At 33.5% G+C, this 20,369-nt stretch overlaps 1 protein-coding gene across 1 annotated transcript in view; it reads left to right on the top strand.

The window, feature by feature from the left end:
* The window catches only part of Dph6 (diphthamine biosynthesis 6), a 171,637-nt gene that overhangs the window by 69,543 nt on the left and 81,725 nt on the right, over nt 1–20,369 (top strand). Inside the window, exon 4 of the mRNA XM_027925913.2 lies at nt 18,184–18,257. Within this exon, the coding sequence (XP_027781714.1) occupies nt 18,184–18,257 (74 nt within the window). The remainder of the gene's footprint in view (nt 1–18,183; nt 18,258–20,369) is intronic.

Genomic DNA, 20,369 nt, shown 5'->3' with positions numbered 1-20,369 from the left:
TGACCAATGTGATTCTGCCATGTCAGCTTCTGATTGGCCATTTCCAGTCTCCTCTGCCAGGGGAAAGTCCCCAACCATAGCTGCCATGGAAAGGGGAGGGGGAAGGGAAGGCTGCCAACCCAATACCCTTTATGATTTTTTGAGTGTTTTCCCATGTTTTACTAGTTGACTTACACAACCATATGAACTAGGAATTGTCATATATATTTTATGAGAAAACCAAACTTGTGAGAATTAAGATTTTTTATGAAGTTTTTCTACTGAATACATTGTAAAGTTTTTTTTTTTTTTACTTAGAAGCTCTCATATTGCCCTGTTTTTCTTTCTTACTTTTAATCTTATTTTGACCAAATTTAAAATCATGTATTCTTTTGACCATCAATTATATTTTCTCTACTAATTAGGAGAGAGCTGATCTATGTGGTGCCTGACCAATAAGTTTAATTTTGAAAATGTTTTTAAAAAGGAGAGTTATACACTTTTTAAAAGTTCCCCCCCCCCCACAGTACAATTAGTGTTTATAATTAAAGACAGGAGGTTTTATTTTGTTGTTTTTTAGAGGTCAACCATTTTTTTTTTAAATACCATAAATCTAGATATATTTTTATGGCTTTATTTTTCTGAACTAGATGATGTTTCTCTTTGCTAGTAGAAGTAAGAATGGACTGGGAAATGACATATCATTCTTTTCATAATGGTGCTGCCAGCATGTTTTGTGAACTTGTATAAATCATATCACTTGTTTTTGATTTAGTACTATATATGATACATCCCTCTTGATCCTACATTCTTTTCTAACAATTGTAACATCTTTCTTTGTAACAAATCTTTTTGAAATATTATTTATATATATATTTTCTTTCTCATCTCTCATTCTCGTATCCTGTTGCAGCTTAGTTCTCATCAGTACCAGTTTACTGAAACTTTTTTGTAAAGGTCAATAAAAACCAAATCCAGTGGGCAATTTTTCTTCTTTATTAAAATCTCCAATCTTTTCCTTTCTTGGCCTCTTTTTGATACTTGGCAATATAGACTCTCCTTTCTTTATAAAACCTCTTTGACCTTACATTTATGATATCTTATCCTCCTTGTATTCCATCTGTCTGTCTAGTTTTCTTTTAAGATTTTTCTTTCTCTTTTTACTTGGTGTTTTGGTTTGGATATGAGGCATCCCCCAAAAGCTCACATATGAGACAATGCAAGAAGGTTCAAAGGAGAAATGATTGGGTCATGAGAGTCTTAACCTAATCAGAGGATTAATCCTTGATGAGATTAACTAGGTGGTAAGGGGGGAGTGGCTGGAGGAAGTGTTAATTGGGGTGTGGCTATGGGATATATATTTTGTATTTGGAGAGCAGAGTCTCACTCTGCTTTCTAATCACTATGATGTGAGCTGCTTCCTTCTGCCACCCTCTCCTGCCATGACATTCAGCCTCACCTCGAGCCCAAAGGAATGGATCTGATCTTCTGTGGACTAAGACCTCTGAAACCATGAGCCCTCAAATAAACTTTTCCTCCTCTACAGTTGTTCTTGTCAGATAGTTTAGTCACAGCAGCGACATAGCTGACTAAAAGACTTTGTAAATGTTTTGATTCTTCAAGGCTTGCTCTATTCTTTACCCTCCCCTTTCACTCTCTACTTTTTACTCTGTTTTATCTCATCTCTTATCATGACTTTAGCTACCACTGGTATACACATTTATATCACACCATTATACCCTGTTTTTTTGTGCCTCAGACTCAACTACCTCTGGACACTCAACTTCCCATTGAATGACAAAAAGACACATAGGACTCAGTGACCAGGATAGTACTCACCATATTCCTCCCTAAAGTTGTACATTTCTTATTAAAACAATGTCATTGCTCTCCATCAAGTGACCAAGTCAAATACCTGAAAGTACCTTTCTCAGCTACATATCACCACAATCTATTGCTCATTCTTTATCAACATAGCCCACATCAGCCTTCTTGTAATTATAACCACTGTCTTAGTTCAAACCTTCTCATTTCTTACTCATATTTCTTTAGGGTTTCCTAAGTAGTTACTTTACTTCTAACCTCAGACATTTTTAAAAGCAGTAGTCCCCCTTAATCTTTTTAAAATATAAGACCAATCACACAATATTGTTAATATACTTAATGCCTATATGCTTAATTATGTATACACTTAAAATTTTAAAATGGTAAATTTTATGTTTTGTATGTTTTACCACAATAACAAAAGTAAATCTAATGTTGATGGTATCATACTTAAAAGTCTCTGTCTTCCTTTCCTTTTTCCTCATCAAAATATAATCTAAATTCTTTACTGTAATCTATAAAATTATGTTATACAATCCTGTTTATGCTATTGCTTCTGCCTAGCTTTTTAGTTTCATCTTCTTGCTTACTGCCCCTTTTCCATGAGCCTTAACTTTTCTTCCATTCTCGCCAGTTTCATTTTCTCCTTTTGCTATTTCAGTTCTTTGCCCCACAACCTTTGAAAATCCGCCCATTGGAGTAACAGATTTGTTCCATTAGAATAGGTCTGGTTCTTCATGACTGTGTTCAAGCTTTAACTCCTCAGTTTAGACCTTCCTCAGATGCCTTCTTTGTTCCTATAGTGGAGTGAGAGTGAGAGTAGTAAATGAAAACAAAGAGGAAAGGGGGGATTTACCTTATTTTGAATGATATGTGACCATTGAAGAGTTTTGCTTCTACTCCCTCACTCCCCCCAAAAGAAAACCAAAAAAACACTTAGCTCTTGAAAGCTCTTGAAAGAGGATTGAGGAAGCACTATGAGGCAAGTGCTGGGACAGTCTGTGACTCACAGAAGATGAATAAACAGCTCAATGACAGTTCCAAGCGCAGAATTTCACCTGTTTTTAATTATTTTATTTATTAGTGAGTGACCTTGGATAAGTTATATAAACTTTCTTGACCTTAGTTTCCTCATCTTTAAAATGATAAGATGAAGATGATAAATCTCTCTTAAAGAATTATGGGATGATTGAATGAGGTAATACAGTGTTGGTGATAAGCATAGCACTTTGCAGATAGTTTCATGGTAAGTTCAGGTTAAGTAAGTGAATATTGAAGCAGGATAAAATTTGACTAGTAGACTTACTCATATCCAATGAAAATTCCTCAAGGAATTGAGTTTTATGAAACCTGTGTAATATATATGTACATTTCAGTCTGGTCATATTCCTACAAAATAATTTTATAAAAATTATTTTATCTTCATAGTACTGGTTTAAGTATAGGTTTTAGAACAGAATAACCCTGTTTATATAAACTACATTTTAAAGTTACATTAAACTAATCAAAGAACATTTCCTCAACATCTTAGAAAATAAATTTAGAAAGTAGCTTTTAAACAGATAAAACACTTGCTACTAAACTGGGCTGCTTAGAAATGAATTCATCCTGAGTGTTGCTTTACTCTCCTAAAACAAGGATTGAACACTTTAATCCTTTGTTTATTTATGTGTTTGTTTATTGCTGATGTCAAAGCATTCCATAGAAGTGTTCAAAATGCCACCTAATCCTTTTAACAAGAAGAATGCCTTGGGAGCTTAAGGAAACAGAGCAACTGTAGTTCTACACTTCTTTTTAGTTTCTTCTGTAGATGGAGTTTGGTCTCAGTTGACTTCATGCTGTTACAACTAAGATGGAGATTTAAGAGTAAAGTAATTGTTAGTTTTTTAAATGGGAATAACTGGCAGATTATTTCAATCCTCTGCAATTTATTTACCATTTGATTTTTAGCCTTAACAACTTTTCCCCCATTTGAGAAAACTCACAAAGGGATATAATAATGCTGCAATTAAGTGACCTAATATTCTGCCATAAGCTCACTATTTAATGGGAGAACTTCAGATGGTGATCATTTCTCATTTATTGAATTTATTTTTTTTGATGATGCTAAGAAAAACAAATACTTTTTTAACAAGTTCACTTAAGCAAAATTTTTAGTGAGATGCTTGAATATTTTACTCTGAAACTCTAAGGATCACTTTCAGAATTATTTCATCTGAAACAGTATTCATTTATGTAGTACTTTTGTTAGTCTGAATGTGTATAATGTTACCAAATGAAGAAATGAAAGTTTAAAGAAAATGCATCTAATGCTTTACTGGCCATATAAATTTTTAGTTATCCAGGTTATAGAACATCACTGGCATTCACAAATGTTTCTTATTTAATAATGTCACGTCTCCAGAAATCCAAATATTTCCATTAAGAGATATAATTCAAGTGCATTTCTTTAATGAATAGTTCATATTTAAAATGTTAGAATGCTTTCAGATGAAAAACACTTTAAATTCAGTGGATAATTTTTTTTTTCTCAACAGGCAGTCACTCATTAACAGAATAATACTGGTAACTTGAGGCATTTTTCAAAGAAAATAACGTCTCCTATACTTTCAAGCTGCATATCTTCTCATCTTTAGAATAAGTAGATCCCATTTTCAGTTGCAATAAAAGGACAGCTTGTTTTCAAATTATTTGTTGATTTTGTGAGCCAGCTTTTCTGGATTGAGAAAAGTGAATATTGAATGCACAGAGTCTCAATTTGGGTCTGGATTTCTACCTTTAAATCTTCCTCCTAAACTTGTAATTATCACTCTTATCATATGGATGGATGCCTTCATCATCCCAGTCTCTGTCTGAAGTGCCTTTTAGATGTGATATGGTGAAACTTTGTGTATGAATAAGAACACAGCATCAGGTGCATTTTGTATAAGAAATGCATATTCTATCCCTTTGTGTATGTTCCTGATACTTCAGTACTTAGGTTTTGAGAGTAGTCTAAAAAGTTTTTAGGACTAGATTATAAACGGTCATGAATAGGTCCATGTTTGTATTTCTTTTTGTGATTGGAATAATACCATGGTATATTATGGCCTTATTGATTATTTGCATAACATGGAAGATACAACCATACACTCAGCTATCAAATCGAAATTGAAAATTAAGAATGTTTAAACTTGTAAGGTGATAAGTTTTATCTATTTCTTATTAGAGCCAGATTTGTTTCTCTAAAAATTTTTGTTGGAAACTTTTTGCAAAGCACTATGCTTATCACCAACACTGCATTATCTCATTCAGTTATCCTATATATTAAGGAGGATGCAGGAAGTCAATAATAGGAGCTTGTGCATCTGTTTTCCTAGAAGAACAAAGATTCAATAATCTGAATTTTTTCATGTTTGGAGTATAATTTTAAAAAATAATTTCTAATATTATCTTCCTTTGTTGTCCATTATACTCTGTTTATGAACTTATATACATTTTATTTATTTATTTATCCATTTTCCTGAATCCTTCACTTCTAGATTTTCATTTCTTAAGGCTCTTAAGTGTGCTATTTTCATATATGTTTCCCCTTTCCTAATATGGTCTTAAACTTGTCACACAGTAGGGCTTTCTATATCTTTGAATAATACATGAATAATTTTGCTTGCCATATTATAGCATGTGGGATAAGAAATGAATGTCCATATTTATAGAGGTATTTTAAATAATTTACCCTGTAATTACAAAAGTAATATGTGTTATGTAAAAACTTAAGGAATTAAAATTTGGAAATAAAATAGAAAAAATGAAACATCATTTCAGAAATAAGCAGTTTTTACAGTTTGGTCTATTTCTGGTCCTTTTTCTATGTTTGAAGATTCATTTAATCCATATATTTTAGTATACATTCTCTGGATATTTTCCACTTAATTTTATATCATAAGTAATTTATTATATATTCTTGGAAAATATGGTATTAATGGCTGCATTTTTTTTCTCCCTGTTTACCATGGTTTGTTTAACCACCCTTCTTTTATTTGGAATTTTAGGATTTTTCAGTTTTTGTTCTTAATACATGTTACATATAAACGTGATGAATTCCCTTATGTATATAAATCTTGTGTACATTTATAAGTATTTTATAGCCTGGATTTCCCCACAAATATAAAATTGTGGGTTTAACTGAATAAACATAATAAAATTGTATGATACATATTGCAAAGTTGTTTTTTAGAAAAGATGCACTAGTAACTGCACTAGTATCAATTATGTATGAAATTATGTAGTAACCTCATCAACTTTGAATACTAATTAGATTTTAAAACATACTCATTTGACAAAAATGTATTCAATTTTGCTTGTATTTCTTTTGTATTTCTAAGAAGAATGAAATTATTCATTTTTATTTTTTCTCTTAAAAATTGCCCATCAAGCCAGGTGTGGTGGTACATGCCTGTAACCCCAGTAACTCAGGAGGCTGAGACAGGAGTACCACAAGTTCAAAGCCAGCCTTAGCAACTTAGTGAGGCCCTAGGCAACTCAGCAAGACCCTGTCTCACTAGAAAGTGCTAGGGATGTAGCTCAGTGGTAAAGTGCCTCTGGGTTTAACCCACAGTACCAAAAAGAGAAAAAAAGAAAGAAAAAAAAATATGTACATATATTGCCCATTACTATGCTTTCCTCCGTTGTACTTTTTTTTTGACCATTCCTTATTAATTTGAAAGATAAATGTATTAACCCTTTGATATGTATATTATAAAATGATATTTTTATTTGTATTTTTGCCTTAATTTTATTTTAGATGATTGTTGAAGTAGAGGATTACTATAATTTTACATAGTGAACTTTATTAAATAATGGATATTTATTGTATATGCTGCTTTAGTTTCTAAAGCTAAGAATATAACAGGAACAGAACAAAAGACCTACCCTCATAAAGGTGAAGATAGACATTAAAGAAATTAACTAAGCAAATACACTGTAATTTCAGATAGTTCTGTGAAGACAATAAAGTCAGGGAAATGAAATAGACGTGACAGTGCAGGAGTAGATGGGCTATTTAAGAATGAGAGATTGTAGAAGGCCTCTCTGAGATGTGTAAGCAGAGACCTGAAAGAAATAAAGAAAAAAGCCATGTAAATTCTAGGGAAGACCTGGTGTAGACACAGAGACTTGGAGATGGAAACAAGTTTAGGTGTTTGAGGAACAATGAGCTCCCCAGTGTGGATATATGAAATAAAACAGGAGTACAGTAGTAGGCAGCAATGCCAGAAAGATTGGTATGGTCCAGGCCACATAGTACCTTACAGACTAATCAAAAGGAACTTGGAATTTACTTTTAATTAGGATAGGAAGCCACTGGAGGATTTCAAATGGAGAAAGGTATATGTTCTAGTTTAAATTTTAGAAGATCACTGTGGTTTAAAGAAACACAAGTGTATACAAAGTAAAAAGTTCCAGTTTTACTGGAAATTACAATTGTTACAACACATTGAAATTGTGTACTTTAAGTTGATGCAATTTATTATACATAATTTTGTGAGATGATAAAATGAATCATACAGAGGTAGATTATAGTGAGGAAGACTAAACTTAAGGAAGCTGAATAGGAAACTGTTGTAGTCGAACTAAGAAGAGATATTTTTAGAATCAGAGTGTTGCGATGAGAAGTGATTGGATTCTGGATATTCTTGGAAGGTGAAGCTAATAGAACTATTACTTGATTAATGTACGTCATAAGAGAAAGAAATCATGGATGACTGTAAACAGTAAAATATATATATATATATATATATATATATATATATATATATGGTCTAAACGATAATATATATGTGGGGTCATTTTTTTTAGATGAGAATTATGGAAGGATCTTAGCATGGAATGAGTGTATATGTATGAATCACGAGTTTTGTTTAGAATATGTAACCTAACTTAGAATTCAAAATTCTGTGTGTGTGCATGATGTGCGCTTAGGATATGAAAATGCTAGAATCTTAAGAGAGAAATATAACTTTCCTTCTATGTACATGTGGGTAGTTTTTTTAAAAAAAAAATAGAGAGAGAATTTTTTTAATATTTATTTTTTAGTTTTCGGTGGACACAACATCTTTGTTTGTATGTGGTGCTAAGGATCGAACTCGGGCCGCACGCATGCCAGGCGAGCGCGCTACCGCTTGAGCCATATCCCCAGCCCAAGTGGGTAGTTTTTTGAAGAACAGTATCCCTTATTTCCTTTTTCAATGTAAATTTTTAGAAATTTTCTGTTATATATTTTTTTGACATTTCTGAGCTTATTTATTATAAATTTTTAAATTTACATATGACAGTGGAATGCATTACAATTCATATTATACATATAGAGTGCAAATTTTTCATATCTCTGGTTGTATACAAAGTATTCACACCAATTCGTGTTTTCATACATGTACTTCAGAAAATGATGTTCATCACATTCCACTAACATTTCTAACCCCATCCCTCCCTTACCCTCCCACCCCTCTGCCCTATCAATAGAGTTCCTCTATTTCTCCCATGCTCCCCCTCCCTACCCCACTATGAATTAGCCTCCTTATATCAGAGAAAACATTCAGCATTTGTTTTTTGGGGATTGACTAATTTTACTTAGCATTATCTTCTCTAACTCTATTCACTTACCTGCAAATGCCATGATTATATTATCTTTTAATGCTGAGTAATATTCCATTGTGTATATATGTTACATTATTTTTAACCATTCATTTATTGAAGGGCATCCAGGTTGGCTCCACAATTTAGCTATTGTGAATTGTGATGCTATAAACATTTATGTGGCTGTGTCCCTGTAGTATGCTGTTTTTATGTCTTTCAGTATAGACTGAGGAAAGGGATGGCTGGGTCAAATGGTGGTTCTATTCCCAATTTTCCAAGGAATCTCCATACTGCTTTCCATATTGGCTGTACCAGTTTGCAGTCCCACCAGCAGTATATGAGTGTACCTTTTTCCCCGCATCCTCACCAACACTATTGTTACTCGTCTTCATAAGAGCTGCCATTCTGACTGGAGTGAGATAAAATCTTAGAGTAGTTTTGATTTGCATTTCTCTAATTGCTAGTGATGATGAACATTTTTTCATGTATTTGTTGATTGATTGTACATCATTTTCTGAGAAGTGTCTGTTCAGGTCCTTGGCCCATTTATTGATTGGGTTATTTGTTTTTGTTATTTAACTTTTTAAGTTCTTTATATACCCTAGAGGTTAGTGCTCTATCTGATGTGTGAGGGGTAAATATTTGCTCCCAAGATGTGGGCTGTCTATTCAGCTCACAGTAGTTTGAATCCATCCCATTTATTGATTCTCAATTTTAATTCTTGCACTGGAGGAGACTTATTAAGGAAGTTGGGGCCTAATCCCACATGATGGAGATTAGGGCCTACTTTTTCTTCTGTTAGATGCAGGGTCTCTGGTTTTATTCCTAGGTCCTTGATCCATTTTGAGTTGAGTTTTGTGCATGGTGAGAGATAGGGGTTTAATTTCATTTTGTTGCATATGGATTCCTAGTTTTCCCAGCACCATTTGTTGAAGAGACCATCTTTTTTCCAATGTATGTTTTTTGGTGCCTTTGTCGAATATAAGATAATTGTAATTTTGTGGGTTATCTGTGTCCTCTATTCTGTACCATTGGTCTTCTAGTCTGTTTTGGTGCCAGTACCATGCTGTTTTTGTTACTATTGCTCTATAGTAAAGTTTAAAGTCTTCTGTAGTGATGTCACCTGCTTTACTCTTCCTGGTCTTTATTCTTGGTCTCTTATTTTTCCAGATGAATTTCATGACTGCTTTTTCTATTTCTATGAGGAATGTCATTGGTATTTTGATCAGAATTGCATTAAATCTGTATAGTGCTTTTGGTAGTATGGCCATTTTGATAATATTAATTCTGCCTATCCAAGAGCAATGTAGATCTTTCCATCTTCTAAGGACTTCTTTGATTTCTTTCTTTAGGGTTTTGTAATTTTCATTATATAGATCTTTCAGCTTTTTTACTAAGTTGATTCCCAAGTATTTTATTTTTTTGAGGCTATTATAAATGGTATCGTTTTCCATGTTTCCCTATCTGAGGATTTGTCACTGATATACAGAAATGCCTTTGATTTATATATCCTGCTACATTGCTGAATTCATTTACTAATTCTAGAAGTTTTCTGGTCTTCTAGGTATAGAATCATATCATTAGCAAATCATGCTAATTTGAGTTTTTCTTTTCCTATGTGTATCCTTTTAATTTGTTTCATCTGTCTAATTGCTCTAGTGAGTGTTTCAAGAACTATGTTAAATAGACGTGGTGAAAGAGGGCATCCTTGTCTTGTTCCAGTTTTTAGAGGGAATGCCTTCAATTTTTCCTCTATTTAGAATGATGTTGGCCTGGGGCTTAGCATAGATAGCCTTTAAGATGTTTAGAAATGTTCCTGTTATCCCTAATTTTTCTAGTGTTTTGAACATGAAGGGATGGTGTCTTTTATCAAATGCTTTTTCCCCGTCTATTGAGATGATCATATGATTCTTATCTTTAAGTCTATTGATGTGATGAATTACATTTATTGATTTCTGTATGTTGAACCAACCTTCCATCCCTGGGATGAATCTCACTTGATCGTGGTGTGCTATTTTTTTGTATTCGATTTTTCAGAATTTTATTGAGAAGTTTTGCATCTATGTTCATTAGAGATATTGGTCTGAAGTTTTCTTTTTCTTTTTTTTTTTTTTTTTTGATGTGTCTTTGCCTGGTTTTGGAATCAGGGTGATATCAGCCTCATACAATGAGTTAGGAAGTGCTGCCTCTTTTTCTATTTCCTGAAATAAAATGAAGAGTATTGATATTAGTTCTTCTTTAAAAGTCTTATAGAACTTAGCTGTGTATCCATCCAGTTCTGGACTTTTCTTGGTTGTTGACATCTGATGGTGTCTTCTATTTTGTTGCTTGAAATTGATCTGTTTCAATTGTATATATCATACTGATTCAATTTGGGCAAATCATATGACTCTAGAAATTTGTTGATGCTTTCTATATATTTTCTATTTATTGGAGTACAAGTTTTCAAAATAATTCTAATTATCTTCTGTATTTCTGTAGTGTCCATTGTGATATTTCCTGTTTCATTACGGATGTTAGTAATTTAAGTTTTGTCTCTCCTTCTTTTCGTTAGTAAGGGCTAAGGGTTTGTCAATTTTATTTATTTTTTCAAAGAACCAAATTTTTGTTCTGTCAATTTTTTCAATTTTTTTTTGTTTCAATTTCATTGATTTCAGCTCTAATTTTAATTATTTCCTGTCTTCTACTGCTTTTGGTGTTGATTTGTTCTTTTTGTAGGGTTTAAGAGTAATATTAGGTCATTTATTTGTTAACATTTTCTTCTTTTAGGGAATGAACTCAATGGAATGAACTTTCCTCTTAAATCTGCCTTCATTGTTTCCCAGAGATTTCAATAAGTTGTATCTGTGTTCTTATTCACCTCTAAAATTTTTTAAATCTCCTCCTTGATATCTTTTGCAACCTCTTGTTCATTCAGTAGCATATTATTTAGTCTCCAGCTATTGGAGCAGCTTTTGTTTCTTATTTTATCATATGATATGATAGAATGCAGGGTAGTATTTCTACTTTTTTATATTTGCTAAGTGTTGCTTTGTGGCATAGTATATGGTCTATTATAGAGAAGCGTCCATGTGCTGCTTAGAAGAAAGTATATTCTCTCATTGAAGGATGAAATATTCTATATATGTCAGTTAAGTCTAAGTTATTGATTGTATTATTGAGTTCTATAGTTTCTTTGTTCAATTTTATTTGGAAGTTCTATCCAGTGGTGAAAGAGAGATCTTAAAATCACATGAGAAGATTTGTTTGATGAATGTAGATGCTCCATTATTTAGGGCATATATATTTATAATTGTTAAGTCTTGTTGGTGTATGGTTCCCTTGAGCAGTATGTAGTGTCCTTCTTTATCCCTTTTGATTAACTTTAGCTTGAAGTCTAATTTATTTGATATGAGGATGGAAGCCTCTGCTTGCTTCCGCAGTCCCTGTGAGGGGTATGATTTTTTCCCAACCCTTCACCTTCAGTCTGTGGATGTCTTTTTCTATGAGGTGAGGTGAGTCTCTTGGAGGCAGCATAATGTTGGATCTTTTTTTTTTTTTTAATCCAATCTGCTAGTCTATGTCTTTTGATTGGTGACTTTAGGCCATTAACATTCAGGGTTATTATTGAGACATGATTTGTATTCCCAGCCATTTTTATTTATTTTTGGTATATAACTTGACTTGGTTTCTCCTCTGATTATTTTTTCCTTTAATGGAATACCTCCCATTGCTGATATTCATCATTATTTTTCATTTCCTCTTCATGGAATATTTTGCGGAGAATGTTCTGTAGTTCAGGCTTTCTAGTTGTAAATTCTTTTGACTTTTATTATCATGGAAGATTTTTATTTCATCATCCAATCGAAAGCTTAATTTTGCTGGATAAAATATTCTTGATTGGCATCCATTTTCTTTCAGAGCTTGGTATATGTTGTTTCATGATCTCTTGGCTTTGAGGGTCTGTGTTGAAAAATCTGCTGAGATATGAATTGGTCTCCCCCTATATGTGATCTGATTCCTCTCTCTCATGACTTTTAAGATTCTATCCTTATTCTGGTGTGTTAGGTATTTTCATTATAATGTGCCTGGTGTAGATCTGTTGTAATTTTGTACACGTGGTATCTTGTAAGCCTCTTGTATTTGGTTTTCCAATTCATTCTTCATGCTTGGGAAATTTTCTGCTATTATCTCATTGAAGAAATTATGCATTCCTTTGGCTTGAAACTCTGTGCTTTTCTCTATCCCAATAACTCTTAGATTCGGTCTCTTGATGCTGTCCCATTATCCTTGGATGCTGTCCCATAATTCTTCTTCTTCTCTTCATGGTTTCTTACTATCTTCACTGTGTGATCAACTTTATTTTCCTGATTGTGTACTTTGTCTTCATTATCGGACATTTTTTCTTCCAAGTGATCTAGTCTGTTGGTTATATTTTCTGTTGAGTTTTTTAATTTGTTTCATTATTTTTTTCTTCTCAAGGATTTCTGACTGGTGTTTTTTTCAGAGTCTCTTTCTTGAAGTAATCTTTTGCTACTTGTATTTGCTCTCTTATCTCTTTGTTGGAGTACTTGATTTTTGCCTGCATTTGCTCATTTAGGTCATTCTTTAATTCACAGATAATTTTAATTATGAACCTTCTGAACTCCTTCTCTGACATTTCATCAACTTTGCTGTCCATGGTTTTTGTTATTGTAGTATCCTGGTTTTGGGGGGTCACTTTTCTCCCTTGTTTTTTCATGTTGTCTATGTTTCTTGCTTTTTTATAGTGTGGATCTGAGATATTATGGTTTTTACCCTGTATTCTTGTAGTTTCCATGCAGATTGTCTGTACCTCACCTTGGTGTTGGGCTTCCAGACCCTGCTGGTGTCCCTCAATGTATGTTACTGCAACTTTAAAGGTGGTAGCGGCAATAGCCAAGGTAACTTGAGATAATTGTGGAGGTGCCCCAAGATTGATGCAATGTCTTACAGAGATTGGTCTGGAAGGGTGGGCCTTACAGTGTCTTTGGGATGCCTGTTCTGAGATACAGCTGCTTCTAGGCCCTGCCTATTGTCAAAAAGGTAGGGGCTACTATGTGGGGAAGGTATGGCAATGACTGCAGTGTCCCAAGATGGAAGTGTGTTAGGCTTGGCCTCCCAGGTTGGGAGGGGACGAACTCGGAGCTACTCTGGACCTGGATTGTGCAGAAGTTGGTGAGGGCAGATCTGGTCAGGATCTTACCTCCTGGGGTAGTCTGCTGATCCGAATGGGTGGTCCTGTGCCAGAGGCTGGGCTCCTGTGGGTGCCTGCCGCTTGCAGGATGGACCTGGGCCTACTCTGAGCCTTGGTCCTATGCAGGCTGGTGTGGGTGGATCTGGGCCAGGCCTCTCTGTTACATATTTTTACAGAAAAATTCAAGAAACACAGAAGTGTATAAAGTAAAAAGTAGAAGTCTTTATAACTTTCCTTTATTCATCACCCAATCCTATTTGTATCATGCTATGTGTTCTTTCAGAAGCAATTTGTTCTTTCTCTTCTTATTAAACAAAAAAAACAAAGAAAAATTCACTATAATTAAAAATTTCTTTTATTTTCTTTAAAAGACCAAAGGCTGGACTTATCATACCTGTATGCTCTACATGTATGTGCATGCATACACAAAACTAACTGTTTGTCCCGTAATTGTGGTACATACAGGCTAATCACAGAAGAAATTGCTGGAATTTTTCTTCCCCATTAACAATTTAAAATATATTGCAGGAATCATGTTTGATCCTCTGTATTTAGCCCTTAGATTCTTAATTGTTTTGTGTTGATATATTGATTCTTTCTGAATAAATTCTTGGTGTAAGTATCCTTTTGATTAGTGTGGAAATAGTGGTTATAATGAAGTTATGTTTTTTTAGGTTGTTGAATTTGTGTTTGTGTCCTCTCTGATAGGATTGTTAGTGTAGGTAAGATAGCTTCCTGGACTAGCTTCCCAAGAATCTCACAGGCCTCTTTCACACTGACAAAGATTAGGGTTGTGGGGAATGATTGAAGCTACAAATGAGCCTGTGATATCTATTTTTCACATATGCTCATGGCTAACTTTGTAGGGATCTCTTAATGTCCCTTATTTACAAAATGAGAAAGATAATGATAATCTACTTCAGGGAGCATTGTTGAGAGCATTAACTAATATAATATGTTTATTATATACTGATATATTTAGAGATATTATGAACTACTATTTCTATTACTCACTGATGCTGTTGCTGACTTTATTTCCTTAATTGTATTTATACATCCATCCTTCATAGTAATAATGCTATAAGCCTAATAGTTTCCACTAGTATCTGAGGCTAGTGTGGCTTAGCAATGTGCCAGGCCATTTAGGGTCTAGTCTTTGTCTCTACCTTTTCTCTGACTGACATAATTAGTTTTTGTTTTTATTTCCTACTCCTTCAATTGGCAGAATACCATTTAGTTATCCTGATGACAAGAATATTATTTAATATGTATTAAACTCTAGATTCTCTGATTTTTTTTTTTTTTTTTTTTTTTTTTTTGTGAAAGCTGTGCTGATAGAATAACATAGCATAAATTTTGGGGGGTAGAAAGTAACAAGGCAGCCTACATTGTAGTCTTTATATTTCTTGAGGGACATAGAATTGGATCATGGGAAGTTAGTTTGAATGTGCCTCAACTTCTGGGTCCAAGAGTCTTATGTTAACTATTTGCTGAAGCACACTTATTTCAGCTATGGGCACAACTCGATTTATTTGGTTATAATTTTATACTGTCTCAGTATGATATTTTTAAATCTGAGGACATTTCCTTTTTCTTCTCCTGACACATCCATTTCTGTCATTTTGCCTCTGTTATTAAGTTACTGACTTTTTCCCCCAAGTAGTAGCAGGTATGGTTTAGGGAGGACTAATACAGACTAATCCAGAGAGGACTGACTATATGATAGATCTTTATCTCTAAAGGATCTATTTTACCTTTCTTTGAAGTTTGTAGTTATATTCAGAATGATGAAGATATTCAGTAGAAGTCATGATGATTCCTGGATATTTGAGGACTTACTATGTTCGAAAAGTTTGTTGCAACCATAGTTGAGTGTCAAGGGTTAGTAGGCTAGTATTGAAATACAACAATGAGCAAGAATGTTAAAGCCCAAGAATGAAGGGCTTTGTCAGTCGAATGAAAGGGTTAAGTCTTTATCCCATGGTAGTACCAATACTAGTAGTAGTAGTAGTAGTAATAGTAGTAGTCAGTAGTAGTAGAAATAGTAATACAAGTATTTATAGAAGTTGTAGGAATAATAGACATTATGATAATGAAATTAAAAAAATTATTGAGCCCTCTTTGGGTTCTAGACACTGTTATTTATCCAGATTATTTTAATCTTCATAGTAATCCTAAAAAACAGGAATTGTTACTATCTTGACTTTACAGATGAAGACTCTGAAACAGATTAAGTAACTTATTCAAAACTCACAGTTTATAGAGTCAGATTTCTATTGTGTAGTATTGATTACAATTGTTGAACAAACACAACTAATAGTATTTATATAGGTTTACTGTTAAGAAGTCAGAATTCAGCCAGATATGATTCTGAAGCTGAATTATTAGGTGTTACTAAATTAAAAAATAAAAGGATGCAAGTAGAAAAGAATTCCAGAAAATGAAGCTATATTAAGAAGAAATTAAATAGATGTTTTAGGGTTATATTGATTTTTAAATGAGAACCATAGCAGAACAGTACATAGTAAATGGATAACAAATTTCAATTATTATTATAATAGTGGTTTGATAGTTAGAAGGAAAAACAGTAGTGGCTCTAGTCTTTGTTTCCATGCTTTAAAGAGAAATACACACATACATACACCGATGTCCATATGTATATAACATTCTGTACCTCATATTTTCTTGGGGGCAGAACTTCAGATAAACAAATAAATGGAATAGGGATATAACTGAAATTTTCCTCTTGTTATAACTTCACTATTCTATGATCTGTGCTGTATTTGCAATTAATAAGAAACACTATGTCTTGACTTTTTCCAGTGAATACAATGAATGACTTTTATGAAAAGAAAATGACTAGGCAAGTTAGAAAACTGTTATAAACAAGTGTTCTCACAAAGTTGCTGAAATAGAAAAAAAAAAAAACAAAAATAGCTCTTTTTCTGAAACTTTATCTGATAGAAATAATCATTTTATTTTGGAGCAGTTTGGTCCGGTATTCTCTATCATTTTGGAAGGGAAATTTTAAATTGACTATTTCCAAAGACATGAGAAATTCCTGTTGTGCATTTTTGTTTATTTATTATGGGATTTTATAAGATACATGGGATTATTAAGTTATGTTTCAGGGTTATTTTAGTATGTATAGAAGTATATATATATATATATATATATATATATATCTTTTATTTCTTTTGAAAATGCTATTGTTTCTCTTTCTAGGTTACCTTGTTTGGTAAAACAGTATTAATAATGAAATCATCTCTGAAGTAGTTTCTTATGTATATCCATATGGTAGGATGGATTTCTTTTAGGTCTGTTCAGAGAATTCCTATTTGGCTTGTTATTAGTAATTACAACCCTAGTCACTTTCTTCAGGTCTGTTTTATAGACAAGAGTTCCCTAGTTTAAACCTATTTTGTGTTTTATTCTTCCGTAAGTGTATTATCTTATATTTCTTTACATTAAATCTCACCTTAGACCTGTCCTTCCACATCCCCGGTTGTCCATATCCATCTATGTACTTGATTGATCTTCTTTTCTTTTTAGTCCATCCTAGTGTTGTATCATCTGCAAATTTGATCATACTCGCATTTACATTCTTCTTCAGCTCATTAATGCGTACAGTAGACAGAGTGTATCTCTGTCTTTGTCCCTGTGAGAATGTGCTGGTTTATACTGCTAGATATTCTTGTTTGTGACTGTATTGATAATAAGTCATTGTTCCATCCCATGATAGAATTCTTTATATACTATCTCTATCTCTTGCTTTCTGGATGCTCCTACGTCAATTTTTTTTTCTTTTAAGATAACAGATAAAGATCATTATGTTGTATCATCTATGTCATTGCTTACTTTTAAAAAGAAGAAGAAGAAGAAGAAGTTACTCAATCTGGGAAAATATGGTTTTTAAATAGAAATTTTTCAAAAGTTTTTATCAAATATTAGTACTTTAAATATATGTGTAAAGATATTTTGTAAGTGTTCTCTAAATTTTTACTTTCTACCATGGAAAGGGATCTCTAGTTTATTATTTTTCCTACAGCAGAGAAGTGGATTTAAACATATTTATGCATTTTTTTTTTCTGAATGGGGATTTTACTTTCAGGAAATTTCTCTTCTTCAAACGTGGTTTCCTAGTTAGGGGAGATAATGCTAAGTGAAGTTAGCCAATCCCCAAAAAACAAATGCTGAATGTTTTCTCTAATATAAGGAGGCTGATTCATAGTGGGGTAGGGAGGGGGAACATGGGAGAAATAGAGGAACTCGAGATAGGGGTGGGAGGGGAAGGGAGGAGGCATGGGGTTAGAAATAATAGTGGAATGTGATGGACATCATTATCCAAAGTACATGTATGAAGACACGAATTGGTGTGAATATACTTTGTATACAATCAGAGATGTGAAAAATTGTGCTCTATATGTATAATATGAATTGTAATGTATTCCATTGTCATATATAAAAGAATTAATAAAATTTTTTAAAAAGGTGGTTTCCTAGGTGATACTATTTATTTATAATTTTCAGAGCATGATGTAGAGCCTTTAAATTCTTTTTTTCTTTATTTTCAGGAAAAAGAAGAAGTAGATGGGATATCAGTAGGTGCTATACTTTCTGATTATCAGCATGCTCGAGTACAAAATGTGTAAGAAAACATTACTTTGTCCTATAGTTTTAAAGTATTTATATTTTAAGAATGTGAATGAGGGACTAGGAGTATAGCTCAGTGGTAGCACATGTGCTTAATCATGTAGAAGGCCCTGCGTTCAATCCTTAGCACCAAAAAAAAAAAAAAAAAAAAAAAATAGAATAATTATATCTAATAATAATCAAAATAATAGAATAATCATATCTAAATCATAAATACATTATATATTCCCTGTGGAATAAGTGTGTACATTTACAAAGTCAAATTTACCTTTTTCTGTTTCTAAATAATTTTTTTAATTTTTATTTTTTAGTTGTAGTTGGACACAATATCTTTATTTTATTTATTTTTATGTGGCATTGAGGATTGAACCCAGGGCCTTGCAAATGCTAGGCAAGTGCTCTACCACTGAGCCACCACCTCAGCCTCAGTTCCTAAATAATTTATAATTAAAAATTTAGGTAGACTTTGAGTGTTTTGTTGTTGTTGCTGCTGTTTGTTTGTTTTTTGTGGTGCTGGGAATCAAAACCAGGGTTTTCCTTGGACATGATAACTAAGCACACCACCACTAAGATACATCCCCATTCCTGAGACAGATATTTTAAGTGGTAGACAGTATCTTGAATTTTTCCTCCTTGATTTAGTATACCTATTTCATCTCTTTTTTTTAAATATATATTTTTTAGTTATAGGTGGACACAGTAACTTTATTTTATTTTTATGTGGTGTTAAGGATCGAACCCAGTGCCTCATGCATGGTAGGCGAGCGCTCTGCCTCTGAGCCACAACCCCAGCCCTTCATCTCTTTTATTTTATTTTATTTTATTTTTTTAATTTTTTATTGTTGGTTGTTCAAAACATTACAAATTTCTTGATATATCATATTTCACACTTTGATTCAAGTGGGTTATAAACTCCCATTTTTACCCCATATACAGATTGCAGAATTACATCAGTTACACATCCATTGATTTACATATTGCCATACTAGTGTCTGTTGTGTTCTGCTGCTTTTCCTATCCTCTACTATCCCCCCTCCCCTCCCCTCCCCTCTTCTGTCTCTACCCCCTCTACTGTCATTCATTTCTCCCCCTTGTATTACTTTTCCCTTTCCCCTCACTTCCTCTTGTATGTACTTTTGTATAACCCTGAGGGTCTCCTTCCATTTCCATGCAATTTCCCCTTCTCTCTCCCTTTCCCTCCCACCTCTCATCCCTGTTTAATGTTAATTTTCTTCTCCTGCTCTTCGTCCCTACTCTGTTCTTAGTTACTCGCCTTATATCAAAGAAGACATTTGGCATTTGTTTTTTAGGGATTGGCTAGCTTCACTTAGCATAATCTGCTCTAATGCCATCCATTTCCCTGCAAATTCTATGATTTTGTCATTTTTTAATGCAGAGTAATACTCCATTGTGTATAAATGCCACATTTTTTTTATCCATTCGTCTATTGAAGGGCATCTAGGTTGGTTCCACAGTCTTGCTATTGTGAATTGTGCTGCTCTGAACATCGATGTAGCAGTGTCCCTGTAGCATGCTCTTTTTAGGTGTTTGGGGAATAGACCGAGAAGGGGAATAGCTGGGTCAAATGGTGGCTCCATTCCCAGCTTTCCAAGAAATCTCCATACTGCTTTCCAAATTGGCTGCACCAATTTGCAGTCCCACCAGCAATGTACAAGTGTACCCTTTTCCCCACATCCTCGCCAGCACTTGTTGTTGTTTGACTTCATAATGGCTGCCAATCTTACTGGAGTGAGATGGTATCTTAGGGTGGTTTTGATTTGCATTTCTCTGACAGCTAGAGATGGTGAGCATTTTTTCATGTACTTGTTGATTGACTGTATGTCCTCCTCTGAGAAGTGTCTGTTCAGGTCCTTGGCCCATTTGTTGATTGGGTTGTTTGTTTTCTTATTGTCTAATTTTTTGAGTTCTTTGTATACTCTGGATATTAGGGCTCTATCTGAAGTGTGAGGAGTAAAGATTTGTTCCCAGGGTGTAGGCTCCCTATTTACCTCTCTTATTGTTTCTTTTGCTGAGAAAAAACTTTTTAGTTTGAGTAAGTCCCATTTGTTGATTCTAGTTATTAACTTTTGTGCTATGGGTGTCCTAT

This window comes from Marmota flaviventris, chromosome 2 (assembly GCF_047511675.1).
Source record: "Marmota flaviventris isolate mMarFla1 chromosome 2, mMarFla1.hap1, whole genome shotgun sequence".
NCBI classification, from domain to species: Eukaryota; Metazoa; Chordata; class Mammalia; order Rodentia; family Sciuridae; genus Marmota; species Marmota flaviventris.
Note: the sequence above shows the minus strand (reverse complement) of the source record. Positions and strands in the feature narration are given on the sequence as shown.